This window comes from Pyrgilauda ruficollis, unplaced genomic scaffold (assembly GCF_017590135.1).
Source record: "Pyrgilauda ruficollis isolate IOZ18807 unplaced genomic scaffold, ASM1759013v1 scaffold48, whole genome shotgun sequence".
NCBI classification, from domain to species: domain Eukaryota; kingdom Metazoa; phylum Chordata; class Aves; order Passeriformes; family Passeridae; genus Pyrgilauda; species Pyrgilauda ruficollis.
In genome coordinates this window covers 6114220-6140255 of record NW_024526377.1, presented here as the reverse complement: position 1 = coordinate 6140255, position 26036 = coordinate 6114220, and the positions used below count along the sequence as shown (strand labels likewise).

Genomic DNA, 26036 nt, shown 5'->3' with positions numbered 1-26036 from the left:
GGGGGGGGGGGGTGGCAGACAAAAGAGATTAAGGCATTTACAGCAATTCTGATAAGCTCACATTTGAAAAGCCAAAGGGAAATTAAGACAGTGTTGGCGTGATCCCACAGTTCAGGAAAGATTATGTAGCATCAGTTCAGCTCAGTATAATAAAGATGCAATGATCAAAAAATAAAGATGGAAAAGTGTATAACCACCAGTCAATGGAATTGGTCGTTATCAGTCTGTAATTCTACTGGCTTAACACACTAATGACCAGGTTTTGATAAGCTTACTTCATTTACAGCAACATTAGGGAAATCAAGCTCAATGAAGAAAAATAAGACCTCTGATGAAGGGGGAATGGGGATCAGGCATATCCTTCCTTCCAGCATGTACAAGAAGCATTTATCAAATTGGACATATTTCTATCTAAAAAAGGCAGCTGTTTGCTGTCTAGAATAGCCAAGAACTTAATTCTCCCTTATCTCTCCACACCATTAAATCATGAATCTTGTAAATAGAGTAACCTTTGACATTATGACAGCCCAGCATTTCTACAAATATTCTGTAGAGTATCCCCTGTCTGATCTGTTAGGATGTCTGAACAGTAGTGTGCTCATTCACCTCTTTTCATATGCATCAAGAAAAAAGCAATTTGGAACCTGCAGACAAATATACAATGTGATGCTTGATTTTTTGTAAGATGAGAACATAATGCCCAGGACATCTTTGCTTTTTAACTGTCCTAAAGTACATATACATTAGTGTTATTTCACATCAGGACATGTTCCTACTGAATCTCCTGATGACTGTCATTTATCATCATTTTGTTCATACCACAGTGTAGTATTGGGGCACATGAACTCACTTCATTCAGCCAAAAACTGGTCAGAAGAAACAGTCAAGGAGCACACAGCTCCAGTCACCTGGAGACTTAGTTTCATAAAATAGCTTGGGTTGGAAGGGACCAAGAGGGATCATTTAAGTCCAAATCCTGGCCCTGCACAGGACACCTCTAGAATCCCACCATGTGCCTGAGAGTACTGTTCATTCCTTGAACTCTGCCAGGCTTGGTGCTTTGACGATTTCCCTGGGGAGCCTGTTCTGGTGCCCAGCCACTCACTGGGTGTTTTCATAGATGTGGAGTAGGTTTGGTACAAGCTATAATTCCCAAAATACACACAGGAGCACCAGCAGTTAAGTCAGCAGCACCAACTGCACAAGACACAATCCCAGCTGGTTCCCAGTATGGCCACTTTGGCTCCACTCAGACACTTCCAAGCTGTTGTCACTCAGACACATGCGTCAGGAAACTTTCCTTGGCCAGATCCCCACAATTCCCAGATCTGACACAAATAAAGACTAACACTTGGGTAACATTTTCCACAGTAAAACTAAAAAGAAGTCAATGCACCTTGAGAATGCTTTGCTTTCTATATTATTCCTTTGATCACCCATAAAGGCTGAAGAAATGTTCACATAAGAGCTAAAACAGTTGGGAACTTCACAGAGAGAAATATCACCTCAAGTGCTCCAGAACTTCCTAAGAGAGACTGGATTTTTTCAAGCAGTTTAAGATTGAAAAGAAGTAAGGTTGCTTCTTACATGAGGAGCAGATGAAGTTACCTTCTTATAGAAGACATTAGAATCCCATTACCTATATATATCCCAAACTTGGAGTACAAAATTGTACTGGAAACCAGATGTCATTTTATACACCCATACAATGGAAGCTGAAGTATACACCAGAGAACAAGTACAGCTCATGAATCACTAGTATTGTGATAAAAATGAAGATACATGATAAACCTGTATTGATTCTCAGCACTCAAAACCAGGATTACAGGTGAGAGAAACATTACAGCTTCAAATGTATTAATTCTTAAACAGAACTGATGCTTCACGTGTACAAAGAAAACATTAAAGGCACATTTTACAGATATTTACAATTATTTGTAGTCTATGATACTTTGCATATGACTAGTTAAGCAAGAATAAGTTTCTCTTTTACTGTAGGTCAGGTGATGAGATTTGTGTGGACTGTTACAGATTCACCCAGTAACTGCCTGTATCAAAATGCAAAGTATTTGATAATCATAATTTCTTTCACAAAGGAAATCAAGCAATATGACCTGACCAATATTGTGCACTGTTCACAATCATAGAACAGTTTGGGTTGAAGGGACCTTAAACATCATCTAGTTCCACCCCCCTGCAGTGAGCAGGGATACCTTTGCTAGACCAGCTTACTCAGTTTTAGAGATAACATTTCTCACTCAAGAATTCTCATTAAAATAAAAAATACTAACAGGAATGAGGAACTTCTTAATTTCTTCCAATGCATGTCCCATTCTGGCATATGCTTCTGCAGGTGGAGCAAACACTTCAATTAAAACATGCAGGTCATCATTTAGGTGGAAATACTTTGCCTCTCCACTTTTTCTCAACTCTTCCTCCTAGGAGATAAGGAAAAAGATTGGTTTTACACATTCTTGTTTGAAACATTGTAATGCAAATGTGGAAGTTTCTCCAGAAGAATTTGCAGACACTGTTCACTTATGTTCAGATGTCTGCAAATAAAAATAATGCAAAGTAAGAGCCAACAGCTTCTGCTCACATACAGAAATTGTAGCACAAGCAGGAATGCTTCCAAGAGTTCTCCCAGGTGCACCAGTTTCATGAAGAAGTCACTCTTTTCTTGAAAGTAAAGTCTACAGAAACATGTTTGATCTAATATTCCACAAGAGCAAGCTTCTTTTACCAATATTATTTCAATCTCAGCATTACTATGTTGTTCTCACTGAAGTTTTTATCCAGTGAGTGGCATCCTTCACAGAACTGAGCTATTTGGACATAAAGCTAACAGCATATGAAATGAGGGAAAAGAACATTAGCAAAAAGAGTTCACCAACTAATTCAGTAGCAAGCTTATGTCTTTTATCTTCCTTCACCCAACCCACTTCAATGACTGCAAAGCTGAGTTCAATGAAGTAAAGCAGAGCTCAGTGCTCAAATACTGACATTCACATGCAAAATATTCACAGACCAAAAGGGCAGCACTTGCTTTTTTCAGGCTGCCCCTCGCCCGTGTGTACTTGACTGGTCCAAAGGGATGAAACCAGCACTAAAAATAATTTCATTGTTTTACCAGACAACACTATATCAAATAATTAGCAGTTCTGTAGTCTAAAAAACTAACACTCCCCTGCAGCTTCCTGTATTTGACAAGCACCAGATAAGCACTTCACACTTAAGATGACTAAAATTGTAACTTGCAATGATAGCTGAAATCTCCCCTGCACACCCCTAATTATGGGTTGAGGTTTATATGTGACAATCCATTTCTGTTCCTCATGAATAACATTCTTATCAACATGATTTGCTTTTAATTATGAAGAAGTTTAAAACAGAAGTTTAAAAAAAAAAGTCTAGATTGCTGTCAGAACATCCAGACCAAGAATATTAAGAGGTCACTCAGCAAGATTAGACTCCATCAGTAAAATCATTATTTTGTCAATAAAAATAAAAGATCATAAAAAATAGAAAGTAACCTAATATAAACATGACAGCTCAAACATATAGTTTTAATAGGAACTGCTTCTCAGTTAAATACTTTAGGCACAGTTACTCAAAACATGAGCCACTAGCACTGGAAACTACTTGAGTTCTCCATATACTGGCTTTTAGTATGTGCTTGCACCACACATTCCCTGTCCTTTTTTCCCCCAAGAGAAGGAAAAAAAAAATCACTGTGTAGTTAGTTTATGCAGAAAACAGAGTGCTAAGAAACTTCCTTTCTGTGTTTATTGATCAAGTTGGCTGACAAAAGCAATAAGCAACAGAAGAGTCACCCTTTTCTGCATGAGACCTGGTAAAAAAGCATTTCAATCAGCACCTTAAACAAAACATACAGAATTTCAAAGCAGGTTTTTTTAAGATCATTCCCATAACCAAACCTTTTAAAATCACTCTGTGCTTTTTTTGCTAAGTTCACTTTATTATTGTATTTTATTTTAGCTCTGTAACATGACTTGGCAATGCTTCCATTACTTTCTCCATTACTTGCAAGGCCAGAAGTTGGACTTAGATGATCCACGTCGGTACCTTCCAGCTCAGGATATTCTGTGGTTCTATGAAAACACTACACACAAAAACTCTTATAACAGCACACAAATGAAAATGAGCTCACTCACTCGCTGGCTATATCTCACAACCCTGGGAACACATTAAGCATTTCAGGGTTTTTTTTAGTTTCCCTTGAAGACCAACACAAAAGCCACAACTTGTTCCCATTCCAGTATCCCTCTTTGACAGCAATTTAGCTTCCATACAATTCTCTGTCTTCCATTACTTGACATCTACTGGCTTGATTCCACTGCACGTGGAATCTTGGCTTGACTGGCCAAAGAGAGACATTAACCAATAATCAATATTAGGATCTCCTATGCTTTTCCTTTGTTCCAATTTTTGTTGCAAGGTTTGTTCCCCTCCTCAGAAATTTGAAGTAAGTATCAAATATAGTCAGGCCTTACCTTTGTCTTGTCCCTCATAGAACCTTTTCCCAAAATAGACATTTTTGTCAGTGTTTCCTCCTGTAAACGCTTTAGAGAATTACCACGTGGACCCAAAAGTTTTCCCACAAAGTTGAACTGTAAGAAAACAAACAAACAAAAAACAACACATTAACTTAACTGGATTTTTAATTGTAAATAATGAGCAATGATTAAATTAAAATGGATATTTTGCTGAAACAGCTTTTGGTCATAGGTGCAAATGATTAGATGATAAATTTAAAAATATTAAGTACAATAATGTAGTACAATTAATAGAATGTCAGTGGGTCCAGCAACACAGAAGTATCTGAACTGAAGCATGACTTGGTGTCCATTACAGGCTGCCAGATCAAGAAGAGCCTGTTGACAAAGCCCTCTTGCTCCAGCTAACAGGAGACATCATGTCCAAGGCTTTTATCCCACTGAGGGACTCCAACCACCCCAACATCTGCTGGAAAAGCTGCAGGCAACCCTGGAGACTCCTGGAATGCATGTGGGACAACTTCCTGACCCAGGTAACCAACAGACCTACCAAAGGGGAGGCATTACTGGATCTGTTGGTCACCAACACAAATGAGCTCCATGGGGACACCAGGATTGGAAGCAGTGATCGCGCATTGGATGTGGATCAGGTAAGGAGTAAAGTTGGGCTCAAGAATTTTAGGGAAGCAGACTTCCAGCTCTTTGGGGAGCTAGTCAGTGGGATCTCCTGAGAGACTGCCCTCGGGGATAAGGAACAGAGCTGGCAGATCTCCAAGGAAGTCTTCTATTGAACACGGGGCGATTCCCAGCAGCAAGAATTCAGAGGAAGACAAGAGACCCACAAGGCTGAGCAGGGACAGGCTGGTCAAACTAAAGGGCAAGAAACAAGTGCACAGACAGTGGAAGTTAAGACAGGTGAGCTGGGAGGAATACAGAGATCAAGTCTGCTTGTGTAGAGCTGGGGTGAGGAAGGCCCAAGCACAGCTGAAACTGAATCTGGCAAAGAGCACAAAGAACAACAGAAAGGGCTTCTCCAGATGTCCCAACCAGAAAAGGAAGGTTAAAGAAGGTATTGTTCTCCCATTGCCCTGATAAACAATGCTGGAAAACTGGTTACAACAGATAAGAAGGTTGAGACACTCAACAACTGAAGTGACGCAATCATGTTATAAAGATAGTTTTAGGCAGAAATAAAATATAGTGATATTGAACAGCAAACAAGCTTAAGCCTTATGGCCTCAAATTTATGAAACAGTTTGTAAGTTCTTTGCTTGTCCCTCTACTACCATGTCACTCAAGAGCCAAGATGGGCTGCACTGATCTCCCTGTTCATCTGGAGTTACTTGAAAGGACCTAACAATGGGGCAATGGCAGTCCCAAATCTCTTGTTGCTACACTGGAAGTGCTGATGGAGCAAAGGCCCAGCTGCACTCATCCTACAACGCAGAAAGTCTACAGCGCCAGTTCATTTCTTTCAGCTTTAGACAAAAAAGAAAACAAGCATTAAAGGTCAACTAAATAGGGAAATATAAGTTAATTCCCCTTACTAGTTGCACATTTAATTCCCAATGTAGACCTGACACAATAGTATTGAGAAAATGGCTTACAGATTACTGAAGTCCACAGAGCTTATTACATTTAAGGCCTTGCATGAACCAGTCTTTTCTGAAAATATCAGGTCACATCAAAAATTCTCAGGGAATTTTTTTTTTTTTATTAGACTTGTCCATTTTTTTAATAGGTCTTAAGATACAGTCAATAAAAATATTAATCAGAAAGATTGAACAGATACAGGCAGAAATTTCCCTCGCTGAGAATATTCAGGACTCAAGGCCACTGATGGGGTCCTGTGCAATTTAATTTACAATCATTTCAACAGAAAGTTGAACATGTGAAGGCACAGATGCTTTCCAGAGATTCCTTTAACTTGGACTTCTGCTTTTATTGTTTCTGAACATATAACTAAGGAAAGCAAACAAATTGAAACAATTTGTAACTAATTTGAACCTCGAGAAGTCAATTACTTCTTTTCAAGAGTTTCCTTAAAGGAAGCTCATAGTTCAGCTGAAAGTAAAGCTTTCATGTAGAGGAACACCACCTCAGTTTCTCAAGCATTACTTAAGATTGCTTATGTCTACTTATAACAGCCTTTTAAGCTACAAAAATAAACACTTATACTTTACTGCAGCTATATTCTTTCAGTTAAAACCAAGTAGTTTATTGTTGTGTAAATCTAAAATTTGATGTACCGAACTTTAATCCCTCCAAAAGTTGTCATCTTTTAAAAACCATGAAATCTCTAGTGCCAAAGTCAGACACTACAGAAGCTATACAAGGACTGCACAGATGACATGTTCTAGACACATTTCATGAACATTAAAATGTATTGTCTGTATCCTGAGATCCACTGAACTGTTCTTTTCTGTGCACTGAGGCTCCAAATATTTTATTTGACAAGTCTGAAGCATAAGAAACTTGTGCTGCAAGTCTGAAATTCTGCTGATTTAAAAGCACAATACTTCTAGGTGTATCTCAAAAGCACAAACAAAGGTTAGTAAAATATAGCTTGAAACGCACTCACAAAGCATTTTTGCTCCCACATAACAAAACTGAAAGGCTTTGGAACATTTCAGTTGATTATTCCATAAATAAAACCCATTTATGATATTGAAGGAATCCTTTCAGTAGAAAACAGATTATTTACTTTGAACAGGTAATACATTTTGTTCAAACTATTGGTTTATCTCCCTTTTACAATTGGAAACATCTGATCAAAGGTTTATTTTGAGATATTTCATAGATACAGAAACACTCAAAGTATCAGTCATTAAGTTACTATTATTACTTATTCACTGCTTTCAGTCAAATAATAGAATGACTCAAAGGTACAAATCCAGTGCACAGTAAAAGAAATTTTACTTAAAAAATTAACAAATCCTATTTATCTGCTGGTGTTACAGAAGCAAGCAAGCCTGGCAGATCCAGGTTAGCTCTTACACAAGATTGCTCACATACAAGTTGCATGGGTGCTTCCCATGTTCCACATTTAGGGTTTATTTGCCCCAAGAGCACAAAACCAAGAATAAATTCAGGTTTATTATTGAACTCAAAGCTCATAAACTATCTTTGAATTAGACACACTGGATAGTAGCAAACAGACATCTGAGCAGCTCTGGCCGAGTCAGACCAGTCACGCTCACAAGTGCTGGGTCACAATCAGACATGCCAGACTCCCCTCTTTACTCACCCCTCACAAGCAGCACAATCACCTCCAAACTGCTGTAAATATCAAAAATTGTCCTCACTTTCACCAGCTTCAGCTTAACACTGTATTAAAGCAGTCACGCTGTATTCCCGTGCAAGCTGGTGAAGTTTTCAGTTCTACAGGACAGATGAACTCTTAAGACTAAACAAATGTCACTCTGCACTGGATCACCTTTGTCAAATCAGGAGTTGTCTCTGCACTAAGACAGCTTCTAATGTATTAGGTAAGTACCAGTAAACTATGGACAATGGCATATATAAGAGGAGATAAAGTCCCCAACTCAAATTTGCTTCTGACCAGCTCTGAAGGATTTGGCAAATATGCTATCTCACTCAAAATTACAGACATCTTTGCAAAAACAATATTAAGACTCAGATTAACAGACCTGGGAGGAAACAATTAGATAAAATGGGAAAAATTAGCACCTCAGCTACACTTCTAACCAAATAATATTCTGCTACTGATAAATGGTACCCTCTGAACAAAATATCATCCGATAATACATTTGTTTGAGCAAAAGGATGCAAGATTTGAGAGGTGTTCTTACTCCTAAAATCAGAGAACTGGTTTACTTTGTGGGTAAAGATACACCATGCAGTGCAACAGTCCTTCCTCAGATTCCTGGGACATGGGATTTTTCTCTTGACCGTGGTGTCCATTAGCTGGCAAATACTGGTTAACTGTACTGAAGGAGTGCATCTGTTTCCCTTTTACACATTATCCTAAAGTCTGTAACAAAAATCTCTAATTTAAAATACATCTTAAATACAAAACATCTTTCACAATAGAAGAAATGAAAAAAATATTATAATGTTTTTGCTTCAAAATTGTCTCCTTTCTTAGCTGTTCATAAATCCTTGTTTAAGAAGCATTTTTTCAGTTTTTGTACAATGGAGATCATGGGCATCACTTGGCAGCACCCATTTCCTCAGAATCACCAAATCAAAACATGAGTTGAACAGTTGTCTAGAGATTTGCTTCCTTACCACAGCACTGCTTGAAACTATTCCCTGAAAACATTTCTGAAGAAACACAAAGAACATTCAAAGGACATGATATTCTCTTCAGAACCATTTGATCTACTATATGAATTATAACAAAAAAAATCTAATGCCAGTGTTGCAGCATTTTTAAATGTATATATTACAGAAAAGGGGTTGTAATAGAAAAAGTAATCCTTGTTTATCTCCAACCAAGGCAAGTCTGCTAAGAATGGTTCATCCAGCTTAAAACACTTAGTGAAAGTATAAATGCTTGACCAAATGCTTTCCTGTAAAGCTTTAAGCACTCCATTGTTACTAAAGCCATAGAAAGCTTTCCTGACAGATTAGTTTTCTGCAATGGTTTCTCTGTGACAGGGTCACTAGAAAAAAAAAAAAAAAAAAAAAAGTTAATTTAAGATTCAGCACTTTCCCCTTGAATGACCTGAAACAAGGCAAACTTCAAGGTTTTTCCTATTCATTTCAGAAAGAAAGTTTTTATAGAAAGGTAAGTGCTTCAAGCATCAATGTTACACCACAAACTACTCTCCTTCATGTAACATGGTAATAGGTCTTTAAACATTTATTCATAGCAGAAAGCTTGGTCAATTTTACTATAAGGTTGCTCAAAAGGTATCTCTGGTATTACTAGTGATGCTTGTTCCTCTACATTATTTCTGGTTATGCAACAACATTTTCTCATTTCTGCTTTAAAAAATGAGCTATTATGAAAAATTGCTTTCTAACTAGTCATGTGATTAAAATATTAATCTCTCCATGACTTGACATAACAATGCCAGATGTATTGTATATGACAATGATATTTTAAAACAGGTATTTTCACTTTAAAAGTTGAGCTAAAAGGCTTAAATGGATACCAGTTCCACAAGTCAGTAACTTTTGAGAAAATATGATTAAAGTATTACTTGGGGGAACAACAGACCATTTCTTCTTAACTTCTGAGATTTACCCAGTATTTAAGTGTAGATCTACGAGCAATTTTTAAAATGGTAGCCTGTCAAAATGGAAATAATTATTCCCCACAGTTTTGATCCATCTCATGGAAAGCCATCATGATTCCATTTACTATCCATGGAAGCTATTTTCTTCACCTAATTCAGAACACCCAAGTTCAACAAACTGTCAAAGCAAAATCAGGCTCTGAGACTAAACTACTTCACAATGCATACTCATTAAATGTATGGGAGGGGGATAACACCTTCCTGCCTCACAAGTACACAACAAAGCTCTAAAACACCTTTCACGTGTGATGACTCTTCAGAGCAGAATTGGGACAGATCCAGAACCCCTCCACAACTACATCAGGATCTTCCTTGAGTGGCCAGCTCACCTTTTATGCCTTTAAGTCTGTGAAAGTTTGAAGATTACTTTCAAGCATGAAACACAAAAGAAATACAGGTTTAAGCATCACATTCTCACACACAACCCAGAGCCAGTTGAGATATTCAGCAGATCAAAGAGCAAGTCACTGTAACCTCAGTGCCCTAAGCTGACAAGATCTGATTCCACTACATCCAGCATCCACATGGACTCCTTTCTATAGGTAACTTGATTTAGAAATCAGTTCTACCTCAAAAAGTCTGGCCCTTTTCCTATAAAGCTGCATAAAAACCCAACCTTGCTAATCCTTATTTGTAGTAGATGTCCCAGTTACAACAGGATTGCAGACAGCATTACCAAAGCTTATTCAAGCTTCCCCTTAAATACCTCAGATTAATTTCTGTATCACAGCTCTTCAGGCCTCTTGGAGGCATCTAGAGAGCTGAACCAAACAAAAAAAAGACCCTGCACAACAATATTTTGAAAACATGTGACTGAGCCTGCAATCTATAGAGGAGTTTACACAAGGTTTTATCTTACCAGGTAAGACTGTCACCATATCAAGACATATTAAATCAGGGACTTTTTTTTTTTTTTTTACAGGAGTCTGTAAATAACACAAGGAAATTTATTCAAATGCACAACCAGCTTCCAGGAGAAAGTGAACATAACTCCTGGGACTAACCATCTTGAGTTATTTCATAGCACAGACAAAATTCAGGCTGTCTTGGTTATTCTATCACCTTCCACCAAGGTCTAGATATTAAAAAACCCTTTTAGACCAACTATCTGTAGCATAAGATTAAGCGTGTTAACTAACGCTGACAAGGGTTGAGATAAGGCAAAGGTTCCCAGTTAAAGGATATAATTAGAGTATCACAGAAGGAACCAAGAGCTCTTTGGCAGGAGGCCAGATAAGCACATCACCAGAAACACTCAACTATTTGTGCACTAAGCAAAAGACTCATTATTTTTCAGGGTGAGCAAAGATGCCCAAAAAAGTGCAATACACACTTTTGAATGTGAGGTCTACCAGTTTCTTTTCCAACAGAAACCCAGCTGCTCTGCACTTTAGTTGAAGAGCTTCTGCTGCACTTAACCTGTCACCTTCCAGGGCTGTCAGAGGTAATTGCACAGGACCCAGCCATGGGCTCATGAGAATGGATCTGACAGGACAGGAAATGTGAGCAAGCATTACTCTGCCAGGCTGATCTGATCAGAGCCTGGACTGCCTGACCTGTGTTGAAGGCTATTATGATTTATTCAAGGAATCAGAGTTACAGAAAAGTTTTAAAGAAGGAAAAGGCAATGCAATATACATGTCAGGTCTAGTAGGCTGTCTTGCTTGGGAACAGGGCACCGATGGGTTGTTTTGGCTCAACAAAAAATTAGGATATGATTAATTAAATATCAATATACATAAACAGCAGAGGCATCTTTCTTTCCCAGAGTCATCCCTGGCAAATATAAACAAAGGAATAGTTTCTGTTGGCAAGAATCACTTATATTTGTGGCTAGTTTCACTTTCATCTATTCAACACTGTTAAGGATTTAACAATTTAAATAACTTGGGGGATTTTTTGGATCTAGTTTAAAAGCAGGATTGATTATTTAGGGGACTATTCCATTAATGAAGTTGAAGCAAGCTTGCTTTTTCTCACTACTTCCTGGTTACCAAAGTTAGTTAGATTAAACCCAAACTGTAACCCAATTCTTGTTTGAGAGATTTATTAATTATTATAATGGTTTTGTCAGCCTTAAACAGCAGATTCCCAGGTCACTAACCCCATAAAGACTACATCTCCTGAAAAAATGGAGATGTCTTTGTTCAGGATCTTGCAAAATAGGTAACAGCGTTAGTGTGGATTGCAGGCAAACAAGCCAGAATGATAGGAGAACTCTGAACTCAATACTGCCATGCAGAATATTTTTTTTGCACAGATTTCATCCATATTTAAGTCTGGAATTTCATTCTTTTGAAGCATTTGTCACCAACACTGATCAGTAGAAAGAAAACTCAAAAATGAAAAACAAATCTTCCAACCATTTTTCTGAGGAATTCTCCCTTGGTATTTTCTACCAACAACACATTTGCAGCAATACCAACACCTACCACAGGTAAAATGATCTAGGAAAACTGCACACATACACAGAGAACAGCAGTGCAGAGGCACAGAGCATTTATGCAAAACAGCACTTAAGGTTTTTATGAGGACCACAATATTTTTGGTAAGTTCTGCAGAAGAGAATCATAGGATGGAAGGTACCTTAAAGATCATCCAGTTCCAAACCCCTCGACATGGGCAGAGCCACCTTCCACTCAATCAGGTGGCTCAAAGCCCCATCCAGCCTGGCCTTGAACATTTCCAGGGATGAAGCATCCACAGCTTCTCTGAGCAACTATACCAGATGCCTCACTGCTCTTTCTGTGAATAATTTCTTCCTACTATCTGATCTAAATCTCTCCTCCTTCAGTTTAAAACCATCCCCACTTGCCCAATCACTGCATGCCCTTGTAAGAAGTCTCTTTCCAGCTATCTTTTACGCCCTCTTTAGGTACTGAAGATGCTGTAAGGTCTCCCTGGAGCCTTCTCCAGCTCTCTCATCCCATCTTCCTAGCAGAGGTGCTCCAGACCCAGTCATCCTCATGACCTCCTCTGGACTCATTCCAGCAGGTCCCACCAGAGCAGAGCAGAGGGGAAGAGTTCCCTCCCTCACCTGCTGCCCACAGGGCTGTGGATGCAGCCCAGGTTACCTTTGGTTTCAGAGCTGTGAAAGCACATTTTGGGATCATGTTGAGCTTCTCTTCCACCAACACCCCAAGTCATCCTCCTCAGGGCTGCCCTTGCTCCATTCTCTGCCCAGCCTGTATTTGTGTCTGGGATGGACCCAACCCACAGAGATCACCTTGCACTTGGCTGAACTTCACGAGCTTTGCACAGCCCCACCTCTCCAAACTCTCAAGGTCCCTCTGGATGCCATCCCATCCCTCCAGCAAGTGCCAACGGCACCACACAGCTGGGTCAGAGAACTTGCAGAGGGCACACTCAGTGTCACTGTCCATGTCACCAACAAAGATGTCAAACACTGCTGGTCCCAGTACCAGCCCCCAAGGAATGCCACTCCTCATTGGTCACCACTTGGACACTGAGTTGATCACAACTCTGAGGGCAACCATCCAGCCAATTCCTTACCCACCAAACCATCCATCCATCAACTCCCTGTCTCTGCAGTTTAGGAACAAGAGTGACAGTGTCAAATCCTTTGCACAAATCCACATAGATAACGTCACTTGCTTTTCCCACTTAATACCAACCCTGTAACCCTGTCAAAGGAGTTCACCAGTTCACACACAGCTTGTCCTTAGTGAAGCCACTTCACCTGTCACAAATCAGACAACATGGATAAATATCCAACACATGCATCAGGGGAACCAAGATGATTGGAACAACCCCATATCCATCCCACAAATCTTGACAAAGCATCTCTAACTTCTGACCCCTCCTCTGAACACATGAAATATAAATAGGATTAGCACCTCAAAAATTTATTGATGCAAAAAGACTTTTTCTCCCACATACAGGCATCTAAAACTCATGTCACTTAGTGCAGACTATAGTATCCCAGGATTAGTTTGCCATGTTGAAGCTTCATACATAGTATCATAATTTATTAAATCTCAAAAATAAAACCAAAAGCCTGGTTCTAATACCAAGTGATAGCAAATTGCAGTGACTGGTGGTTTAGGGCAGGTGTTTCTCAGAGGTATCAGGAGTACCTATCATAATTCTGAACTGATACTCCTTATACAGTGAGAAATTTTAGTTCATTTTGACTCTACAGAACATTTAATGAGCAAACTTTATCAAATACCCATCTAGATGCAATAAAATGGAAATTTCTGAGAGAAGTTGAGCCCCCAAATATTGGGGTAGAAATATTCTTAAATATTAAGTATCTAGGATTTATACACTGGTAGAATAGAGATACATGTGACTAGAGATACCAATATTTTCCTTTCTGTGGAGCAGTCCTAGCAGAGATGAAGGAATTCACATGACATGGCTGTTCTGCACAGCTGTTTTATTTTGCACCCCTGGACCTGCCTGGACATAAGTTCAGGCTTATTTCCATAGCACACACCAGGCTTTATTCCAGTTCAGTGTCTTTATGGGTCAGAATAAAACAGCAGAGCATCTCCAGCCATTCAAAATATGGCAAGGGCTTTCCTACTAGCAATCCTAAATAATTTCAGTGTTTAGTCTATAAAGAAAGTTGACACTAGATAAAGAAGGAGAAGCATCTTTCAGAAGGCAGTGTTTCCCTTTTTAATAGCCAGTTTGCCTTTCTTGCCCCTGAGCCCAAGTATCTACATCTCAACATCTGGAAGTAAAACATCCTGTTTGCAAACACTGACCATGGAGTAAGGGGTTCCTATATTTTACAATCCCATCTCCATGTTTCTTCATGCTTGTATATAGCTCTACTTAGCCATAAAGATGACTTAAGTCAGAGTTTCAAAGAGGCGCCCGCATGATGTGCAGCCTTGTACTCACTCAAGAAATATTTCATGAAACTTTGAACAGCAGCAAAGAAATCCCTGCAAGTTATCCTGCACAGGCCTGTGAGAAAAACACTGATACTGTGCAGAAAAAAAAAAAAAAAAAAAAAACCAAAAAAAACCAAAAAACCAAATTATAAAAGGTTTTCCTAAATAGGAGGGAGGAATGATGACTTTTTTTCCTCCATGAACAGATAGTCTTGAAATTTCTAGTAGGAGGAAAAAGCCATTTCAAACAAATTAAAAAATGCTAATATGATTGTCATAACATTAACCTTAAAATTTTAAGCAGCACCAAAATAATAAAGTTCCACAGCCTACTGAATGTTGCATAAATGCTTCCAGGCAGCAATATTTTAGTGCAGGATAATACTTGGCAGTAAAGAAGTGTTAAGAATTCATGGTGGGCAAAGATATTAATGAAGCAGTCTCTACCCCTCCAGAACAGACTGCATAATTTAGCAGTCAAGCTATAATTCATTCAAGAATAACAATGGCTGAAACTTTAGAGAATGAGAAGAAAATTTTCACAATTAGTTCCTTAATGGTGCATTTTAAGCCGCACTTCCAGCTGCAATAGGAAACTTTCAAAGCCTGGCATCAGATTCAACTTCAAAACTTGTTTTTCCTTTTGATATTCAGAAGAGGATCCTACTACCCCAAAAATATGGCTCAATTATTGTTCTCAACATACTACTTTGTGTGACCAGCACCACTTTCCTGCATGTTTATTCCAACAAATGAAGAATGTAGGAGCTCAAAGGTAGAATCACTTCTGTCTTAGAGCTCTTACAGAACAGACTGCAGAAGAACAACAGTAGTGACTGATAATAGTTTTAAATGTTACATTAAAGAATAGTTAAGATACTAGTGAAATATCTTTTATAAGAACTTACATCTACCAAATATGAAAATTTGGCTTACCTTAGGGAATTGTTTTACTGGAATCAGAACTTTTTGTCCCAACTTCATATTCTTATTGATGACTACATCAATATACTTTTCTTCTTCCTTTCCTTCCCCTTTTTGGAATTTTTCAATTTCTGTTAAAGAAAAAGGTTATATTTTTTAGTTTAATGCAACAATCCAAAAGCCGAGAATCTTCAAATTCAGTATAAATAAATTTCAAAGCTAATACTGTATGGTATACTTGTGTAATCAATACCTTCAAATTCAGTATAAATAAATTTCAAAGCTAATACTGTATGGTATACTTATGACAACTTGTGTAATCAATATATATAATTGGTTATACAGGGCCAATAGGATAAAGCATGTTTCCCTTTTTTGTGTATTCATGTTCATAGCAGCATCTTGAATTAGCATTGCAAACACTGTACTCACTTAACACTTAGGATATATTTTTTTATATGGCTCCATTAGTGAAAACTATTCCTAGATACCTTTGAGCATGTATAAATTAAAAAACAACCTAGTTTAACATTCAACAATTTTATTCCTCTTCTATAAATAAAGTATCAGTTTTCATAGTGGCTTTCTACAGTGAACTTAGGAACAAATGTCAAGTTAATCTTTTGGAATTTCAGAAACGTAATTGAGGCACATAGATCATACCCAAAAATCCCAGATTAGTGTTATACCAACAATGACATTATTAGGAATGGGATTTAGAAGTTGAAACTGGCTTGCATGACTTTACTCGTTCCAGAGGCACACACAAAAATGACTCTTGATTATACTTTTCTCCAAATATTGACTCTCCAGTGTGCTGATGAAAAACTGCAGATTTCATTTCATTAGAGAGGATTCATGAGGAGTATACAGGGAGATGAAGTGAAGCACTTCTTGAGGTACTTCCTGGATTGGGTCCATCATGCTGGGGGCTGCAGCACTGAAGATGTCAGCACACACCAAAACTCAACCCATTTCACAAGTGCCAGAGAATTCTTCTGTGGGAATCTAGCACTTCTCCTCCACAAGCATCTCCATGGATCTTGTTCATCTGTTACAACAAGAAACACCCTTCTACTCTACTGGACCACTAGAAACTAAGGACATTCATCAAGACCTCGCAGTTTCTTTAATGGGAATGTGATCTTAAGCTGAGAGGAGACTGCAATGAAAACTTGAACGCAAAGAAACCAATCAAAAATACAGGAGAAACCAGCCTTCAGTACACTTTCAAAGACAGTCTGGTTTGAAATTAGGACCAATGAAAAAGAGAATAAACCAACAAATTTGTAACTACAAAAAAAAATCCATGCATTATTAGCAGATTTGTTTAATGAATACCATTCCATTTCCATCTACCCGTACAGAATTAAAATGCCAACATCTTTTGTAATAACTGAAACTTATCTTCCATTCAAGTTTTAACTTCACTAACACAAAACAGGAAAAAACCAATTTATCCAAGTTACTGTTCATTTATCCAATTTATTCAATTTATCCAAGGGTTGTTCAGTCCCTGAAAACTTAGGAAGTCAAACCAGCCTCAGAATATCTGAAGGCTTCTTGAAGGAAAAGAATTCCCCAGCGGTACCTCCAAAACTTCTTGTCAAGTCTCTATGAAGTTTTTGATTCCTACGGAATGTATCAGTGTAAGAATTCTGGAGAAGCCCTATCAAAGTAACCTTGCTGCAGCATGTCCTTTGTTTTACCATGCTCAGTAAACAAAAAGCACCATTATCCCACCAGCTAACAACAGCTGAAGAACATTTCAATATTCGAAATCCAGGTAAAAATGGAAATTCGGAAATGCCACATTACAGACCAGGGAATTATGAGCAATTAAACAAAAGGAAAGTTATACCAATTTAATTAGGAACTCATTTCTAGGTGAAATTAAGACTAAAATTTTATAGGGTGTGATGTTCCCACTCAGGAATCAGATGACTGGTACCTTTTAGAAGTTTCCAAATATCACATTCAGGTGTAAAAGCACAATACTGTCACAGCATTCAAATACAGATACACCTCACACTGCTCTTTCCTCATATAACAAGGACAGTAGTGACAAAGCTCTTTGATTTCACTTGATAAACAAGATTAGGTACATAAAGATTTTTATGTTTTACAAGTAAAAAACCACTAATTTTAAGGCTGCTGTTGGCATTACTGTTAGTATAAACATTCAAAGCTTAAAACTGATCAGAAATTTGCTCATCTTGAGCAATATTTTACACCATGAAATGCTGATTATTAAAACTGTAATAAAAATACATCAATTTGTAACGACTGAAGCAAATGCAGTTGCAACAAAATTTGAAATTATATGATTTAGTATTGATTTTAAATGTTAGGACTAAAACTTCTTCTAAGGCAGAAAAACACAGTTAAACTCCATTAAATATTAAATTCAATTAATGCATTTTGCTGTATTTTTTTGTGACAGAGCAGAGCACCAAGACCCTCCAGGTAGTTCAACTGATCCCAGCCTGGTGCAAGACATTTACGAGTTCTCAGTCACTGTAATTACTGCTACAGGAAAGGACTTTTACCTGAAGAATCTAAATTTACAAAATAATAATATCTTCAGCATCAAAGCCCATGAACTGGTAAAGCTAAAAATTTGTTTTCTCATGTTGAGTCATATGTTATCCCCAAATGCACAGCATGGCATACACTGCCATCCCCCTGCCCACCTGAAAGAGAGAACCACAACTTTATGAATCAGCAGTGGCTTAAGGAGCTTCCAAGAAATTGCCAAAAAATATTACACCTGGAAATGAGTTGTTTCAGACATCTCAGATGCACTTAAAATGCACTTTAAGCACAGAGTTCTACCTCAGTAACATTCTTCAGCTGAGCCAGCTTCATAAAATTCCTTAATAGATCAATACAGTGCTAATTGTATTTCCTAAATACTTTAGCTCAAAAAAGTTATTTGAATTGGTATTTGAAGGACTTGGCTGCAACAATGTGATTAATTCTAAATATGCTCATAATATGGGACTATTTTGAGCTGATAAAAAACATGAAAAGACCATTCTCTTCTTGCTCTAGTAGATACTGAACTTCCAAGTCACTAAAGTAATTATTAAAAGAAACACTTTACTTACTCCTTAAATCAGTTTTCCTATCCCAAGTATCTACACACTTTATTGAGCATTTTAAGCAAAAACCCTTTATTCTTTTACTTGCACTGTTTAAACAACTTTCTTTTTGCTTGAAGAAGCTACTGAAACCCATTAAGAGGCTGCAAATCAGCTCTCAGCAAAATGCATCACAATTTCCCTCATTTGTTTTAAAGACAAATTACTTTACTAACAAACAGCCATAGCCCATTGCCAAAGCAGTACAAAGATTAAGTAATTTTTTTCCTATTATGGTCTAATGTTAATCAAACTGATTTAAGACTTTCTGCCTCTTCATTGCTGTTGTAAAAGACTTTAGTTTTGTATTAACAAAGTCCAGTCCACTGATCACATTTTATCTCAGATTTCACTTTTTTTTTTTTTCTTTAATTTCTTTGCACTTGAAATCTAGGATGAATAAGAAACACAGCTAAGCATTAGAATTTTATCCAGATCTGCAACGCTCTTGCAATATCATTCATATACATCAAGTTTAGATAATTAGGGAAAAATCATGCCAGATCACACAGGAAATCCAATCAGATTTTCAAGGTCAAATGGATAGGAAGATTTGCCTTTTCTTAATCCTTAGATTACATTCTGCACTGCTTTGCTATATGAAGCAATGCCATTTCCTAGATCACAAACAGTAAATAAACATGTGATTAAAGCTTCCCATAATGCTATAGATTAAAATCTCATGTTCTCAGACCAAGGATGCAGCTAATGCAACAGGAATTTCACTGCATGCAGTAATAAAACTGGATTCTTTTCTTTAGATTTAATCATAGCAGAGATCTAAGCAATGATTAGTCCTCAGTTAATTCACCAAATAACAGTGGTAGATACATCAGATAATGATGAAGTAGAATTGTTTCTTATTATTCTTCAATTAGAATTAATCTTCCTGGGGCAGAAGTACAATCCAGGATTCCAGCTCCCTCGGCTAAGCCAATATAAATACTTGTGTTTAATGCTGAGCAAAGTGATGCCCTATTTGTCTGTAGTAAATCAGTATAATAAATATAAGAACTAATGTCATCCTCAGAGTAAATAGAAATGTTTACTGCATTTGTTCTTAAGGCAATATTTCCCTTACACAAGATCAGGAGAAACAAAAACCAGGTCAATTTGCCTGCAAATCCTTAAAGTTTCTACTTTATTTCCTGACATTCAGATGTCTTACCAAACACACCATTATGTCCAAATTTTGTACTAACTTTTTCCTGCTTTGGATGGAAGAAAAAGTGAAAAATGCAAGGCTCATTCAAGGATATCCACGTGATCACAGCTTAAGAGAAGAGGGCATTGATGGAACTGCGCTGCAATTGCACTAGAAGTGGTTTCCACATTCATTTTGAAAGTGAAAATACTCTTAGAATTACATTATCCTTTAAAAATACTCCTAAATCAAGTGGGTTTGAAAATTACTAACATTATACAATAGAAGCAATAGATTTTGCTTTATTTGGGCAATTTTATTGCCTTGTATCTAAGAAAAGGAAACATCAAGATCTAGACTGACTCAATCAAGCATGTTGTACAACTACTGAAGCATAGCCCAACAGCAATAATATTTCTCAGTGAATTCTCACAACTTCACAGTTGACTAAGAAAAGTCACACCCTCCTCAATTCAGAAAGCTCTTAAGTCAAACTGAAGGCTAAGTATCTTTACATATTTCCCCTGTCCTTTCAGCTCTAGAAAACTCACGGGTTTTGCCCATTGATGGAGGCAGAACACTGAGCTGGATGGCCATTTCCTCTGGCAGCATGATTCCTTTTGGTTTCACATCAGAAACAAATCAAAGTGATGGTACCACAAAAAACAGCCCTCAACCTATTAGTTTGCATTTTAGGAAGACCCCCTTTAAGGAACCCAGTCAAGCTTTGATAAGAGACAAGCTCCCAGAGGAAAAGGGGGCTCCAAGTCAGTTGTAGTGGAATTTCAGAAAAAAAAAAAAAGTGTTTCCTTAATGGACAAAAACTGATAATATCAGCATTTCATACTGTTTATTCAGAATTTTTCACTGTGGCAAACCCCATAATTTATCCCAGAAGACACATTTTAAGAACACCTATTCTTAAAAAAAAATATTAAAACTTTTCCAACGAAGCCAAGTCATAGAAGTCTGCTGTGCTGGATGCTGACTGATTGCCCACAGACCTTCCAGGAATTCTGTAAATCCAGAGCACACAAGATGGTGAACTCAATTACAATTCTAAGTTTCATTTAATTGATGAGAGCTTAATCTCATTATTGTTGTAGTAAAATGGTCTTGATTGTGCTTTAGATTATACATCTTTTATCCTGGACTCCTTTATTCCCTGTCCTACTAGGGGATGATTAAAAGTTCTTTGAATCAGCACCTCTCCAAACAATATTTCTCAACTTTTGAGCTGAAAACAGTACTGCACAGCACGAACTTGAACTAGAATCACCACACCAAGGCTTTAATAAACTCCAAAAGGCTTGCTGAAATAAACTTCATAGACTTCCTTACAACAGCCTCTAAGAGACCGACTACTCATTCCCTGTCCCCTTGATCAGCATGAAGCTGCACAACCTTCCCAATTTTTGCACTAAACAAGAGGCAACCTTAGCCTCCTGCTCCTTTTGAGTATCTTAAAGCATGTCTAGCATAGTCCAGTCTGCTCCAAAGCAGTTTCTCTTTTCAGACATTCACAGAAAAATGCAGAATTTCCCAATTTCGACTGTATATGGCATCTCAATCCCCCAGAAAAACATATAATTAAGTTCAGCAACTAAACATTTTCTGATATGAGTAAATGCTTAGACAAATGTCCCTTTTTCTACCCTCTAAGATGTTTCCAAAGTAAATGCTAATTAGTGTATCTTCATTAAAAAAAAAAAAAAAGGGAAATTAGGGAACTAAAGTAATCAAACAAAAATAGCCTCAAAATATTTAAAATAAGGAAACTAAATATATATGGAATGGCAACATTTAGACTCAGCCTGAATGGGTCTAAAACACATAAAAATGCAACAGAATTTTCCATTTTTAATGCTGTTTTTCTATTAATGCAGCCATCCCCATTCCTTTAAGGCCCTCAGAAAACTTCACCTACTCTCCTCAGCCAACATTCTAATCCTTTAAAAATTCTTTTTAAAAATTGCAAGTTTTGCATCTATAATAGGTCCTAATTCTGAACTGGCAGAGAAAGCAATGCATTAAGAGCATGAATTGTGCATAAAAAAACTCACACTAATTTGTTTCAACTAATGCTCATTATTACAGTAGTTGAATTCCAAATAACTGTCTTTCATATGCCACCTTAATTTTGTAAAAGCAACTGACAATGAATCTAATTTCAATTTACAATAAAATAAGCAGTTCATGCCAGAATGATGTCTACAGCATTCAGAATTCTCAAATTAATAATAATATCCCTGTTGAAGGACTCAAACCAATCTTTATTTAAATTGCATTCAGAGGCATTATAAGTTCTATTTTACACTCTAGGTACTACTATCTGCACTGATCTGAAAATAAATTTCAGTCACCAACATGACAAATATTTTGAATGGGCTTTTTTATTTAAGCAATTCAAAACTAAATGAACACCTATTACCTTCACATCAAAAATGACTCCACTAAAATCTGTTTAGACTGATTAATATTAGCAGTAAGGTAGGAAGTACCACAGTAGGAACTGTCAAAATCATGCATAACGTATTAACAGATGTTTAATCAGTCTTGCTCAGGAAGAAAACAAGATGTAGATGGCAGTCCCATATCCTCAATCTACCCCTCTAAAAATTATTTATCTCATTGTGAAGACAACTTATAGCAAAATGCTAAAATCAGCTGTATGATTTAGCTACTCTACCTATGATACATTTTACCTACTGCAGATCTTTCTTTAAGCATGAATATTTCTAAATTAGCAAGGTCAGGAATCCACTAGCTACAAAAAGTCAACTCATTTGTTCTGTAACTTAAAAATAAAATCCAGTGTACGGAGCATCTTACACTACTTGGTACATAGGACCCAGGCAAAATGAAATTAATATTCTGTATCACAAGCACCTACAAGCAGCTGTTTCACCTATTTCATTTCAGCATATGAGCACAGCCAGGTAGCTCTTACACAAGATTCCACTTGACATTTTGGTGAGACATCAAGAAGGGCCTATAATCTTTCCTCCTTATCACACACATAGCACTGCAGAGTACTACAAACTTTCTGTGACTCCTCTGACAACTTTGACAAGAAAAGGCAGATCTCAGCTGAAAAATGGACACAACCTGCAGCTCTCAATGCGCAAATATCACATTTTAAACTATTGCCAAGGTGAAGTAGTAGCCATAGCACATCCAATTGCTGACCATTAAAACAGACAGACTTGAGCACTATTAAGACCACACTTTAAGGCACTGGCAAAGACTGCGGTCTAAAAATCTGCCAGCAGATTCAAACAAACCATATTTAATACTAGAAGATAGCTATGGCTAACAAAACACATCCCTGTGTTTTGTATAATTGATAGTTACACAAATAAATGTACAGCTGTTTACTTAGCATTATGCAAGATTTATGTAGCCACCAGCAATACAAACAAGTGTTATCTTCTACTTCTCAAAAAAATATTTTTAGGCAACTAGAGCTTTGCCAGGAGCTTCCATCCCAATGACAGAAGGCCAAGGTAGAGCCTCACACTGTGGAAATCCTTAATTCATTAATGTGTCACATTCCACTGACAAATATCAGTAAAACACAACTCACACCTTCTGTAAGTCACAATTTGCTTGAAACCATCACTAAAGCAGAAGTTTCAGGAAACATGCACAAATACTGACAGAAATAGCTGATGTCATCAACAGGCCACTGTTTCTGTAAGGTCATGGTCATCAGGGAATGTCACTGATGCCTGAGGCAAAGCAGTCCTATCTTCAAGAGCAGGGAGGAGGAGCTGGGACACCACAGCAAGGTAAAACTCACTTTGATCTCCTGAAAGGTGATGTAGTGAACAGCTCTTGAAAACCATTTCCAAGCATGGAAAGCCAAGATGAGAGAGCAGTTTGCAGAAATTCATGGCAGGGAAGTCACACGTACTGAACAGCACTATGAACAATGTGAGATGAGACAAGAGCTGATGTGTCCACCCCATCTGTAGTAGGGCTTTTGAGAAGCCTCCCACACCCCATCTTCCTGTGGACTGATGAGGCACAGGATAGAGACGTGAGGCAGACTGAAAACTGACGTGCCTGCCTCAAAGGACTCTGTCAGGGCCATCACAACCAGGCCAGCCAGGGGCCAGTCATCAGTGGTGAGCTCTGAGGTTCAATGATATTTAACATCTTCATCAGTGATCTGGCTGATGGCACAGAGTGCAGTTTCAGCAGCTTTACACACCAGAAAACCAGGAGCAATCCAAACACGAGAGGGTTGTGATGATACCCAAAGTGCCTCGAAGAGGTGGAGGAATGGGCAGCAGTCCTGCAGTTCAAAGGGAAGTGCAAAGTCCTCTGCCTGTGGAGGAACAACCCCATGCAAGAGAATGGCCTGGAAACCAAACACCAGAAGCAGCTTTGCAGAAGAGGTCCTGAAGCTCAAACAAGTTGAGCATCAGCCAGGAAGGTGCACTGGCAAAGGCCACCAGTACCTGGGCTGCACCAGAACAGCACTGCCAGCACTTTGGAAGTGGTGATCCTTCCTCTCATGCAAGTTTAATAAGTGTCTTGATTTCTGCTGTTTTGTTGAAGAGTTTTGAAATTATTTTTTGGAGGAAAGATTTGTTCCATCTTTGGTATTTTTTAAAAAATACTAGTTCCAATAAATTCTTCCCCAAGCCCAAGATTTATTTCTCATTAAATACTGGGACATAGCAAGCCATGATTTGTCACCTGAAAGCATGGTACAAATCAATGTCATTCATTCATCATAGGAATGCTAGAACAGTCCAGGGGAACTGATATGGACAGACCCAGGGTACAGCAGTCCATTGTTTTCCCTCTCCTTGTGCATGGCTGAAAATGCACACAGCATACAGCTTTTCCCACTGCTTCCCAGAATGCAACATTGTCCAAAATGCATTTTCTGTCCAATAAAAACTTGTCACTGTCCATATTTCACACAGAATTAGGGAAAGGAACAGAGATAAAGCTATTGCAAGTATCTATAGTGTTTTTAAATTCTTATATTTAATTCAGTGAAATTCAGAGTTAGCACCAGACTCTGCTATGACTTAAACTCACACCCACTGATCCTACATAAGCTCTACCAACAAGTATAACCTCAATCTTACTATAGAATTGATAAAAAAACATCTATATATTCTGTGGCACTGCACTGATTTGAATGAACTCAGAAAGTGAATGCAATCACTGCTTAGAGCCTCTAAAAGATGAACCATTAAAAATAGCATAGACTGCAGTAAGCTTCATGTATAATCTCTTGTTTCAACCTACTGTTTGTAATTTTCTCATATTGCTGAGTTTTAACACAAGCTTCCTGGTCCTTTGATGTAAACTTCTCAGCATCCTGAGAAATTCCATGTCTGAAACTTTGTTTACTAAAGAACTATTGATGTGCAAGTAAGCTGTGAAAAAGTAATCTTGTATAGACAGAACACAAAACCACAAAAACAGGTCATGGGTCATAAAATGGATGAAAAACAAAACAAAACTCTAAAAAACAAAACAAAACAAAAAAATCACAAATTTTAAAAATGCTTTCATAATACTTTAAACAAGCTGGTCCTGTGGAAGGTGTCCTTATCCATGGCAGGGGGTTTGTAACTAAATGACCTTTAAGGTCCTTCCAACCCAAACCACTTCATGATTCCTTCAGAAGGCCATCACTTCCACTGCCAGCAGATAAAAGAAGTAAAGCACCATTTTTGATAAAATTATTGTAGGCAGTACTTTTAATTTTTGTCACCCATTACAATCCTGGGGTGCAGTAATGTAACTTGGCAAGAAAAGGTAAAAAGGCAGCTTGCACATCGACTGTCCTGTGGGAAAGTGCAGCTTAAAGAAATTTGTGTAGTAATTTTTTGTATGGGCTTCAACATAAATCAGATGTTAAAAACTTCAAACATCCAAGTTAAAAATTAACTAGCAGAGGGATAACATTAATTACAATCCCTTCCACGTGCTCAATAGAAAGCAAAACCAAATTATTTTCTGTGTATGGAGACACATTACACAGGATAATGCATATTGCTACCATATTAATTTTTTTCCAAATATTATGCTATTAAACTTCACAGAATTGTATAATAAGATCAGACTCCCCTAGAAGTGTTATAAAACTTAAAAGCCCATCTTAAGGACTCAATCCAGCTGCAAATCTTAAAAAAGGACTAAAT

The 26036-nt window shown here is 37.7% G+C and overlaps 1 protein-coding gene across 1 annotated transcript in view; it reads right to left on the bottom strand.

Annotated features, from left to right (window-relative positions):
* KHDRBS3 (KH RNA binding domain containing, signal transduction associated 3) overlaps window positions 1-26036 on the bottom strand; it is an 89056-nt gene that overhangs the window by 47334 nt on the left and 15686 nt on the right. Inside the window, exons 2-4 of the mRNA XM_041479461.1 lie at window positions 15589-15707; window positions 4515-4631; window positions 2292-2438 (exon numbers count right to left, since the gene is read on the bottom strand). Coding sequence (XP_041335395.1) covers window positions 2292-2438; window positions 4515-4631; window positions 15589-15707 — 383 coding nt within the window. The remainder of the gene's footprint in view (window positions 1-2291; window positions 2439-4514; window positions 4632-15588; window positions 15708-26036) is intronic.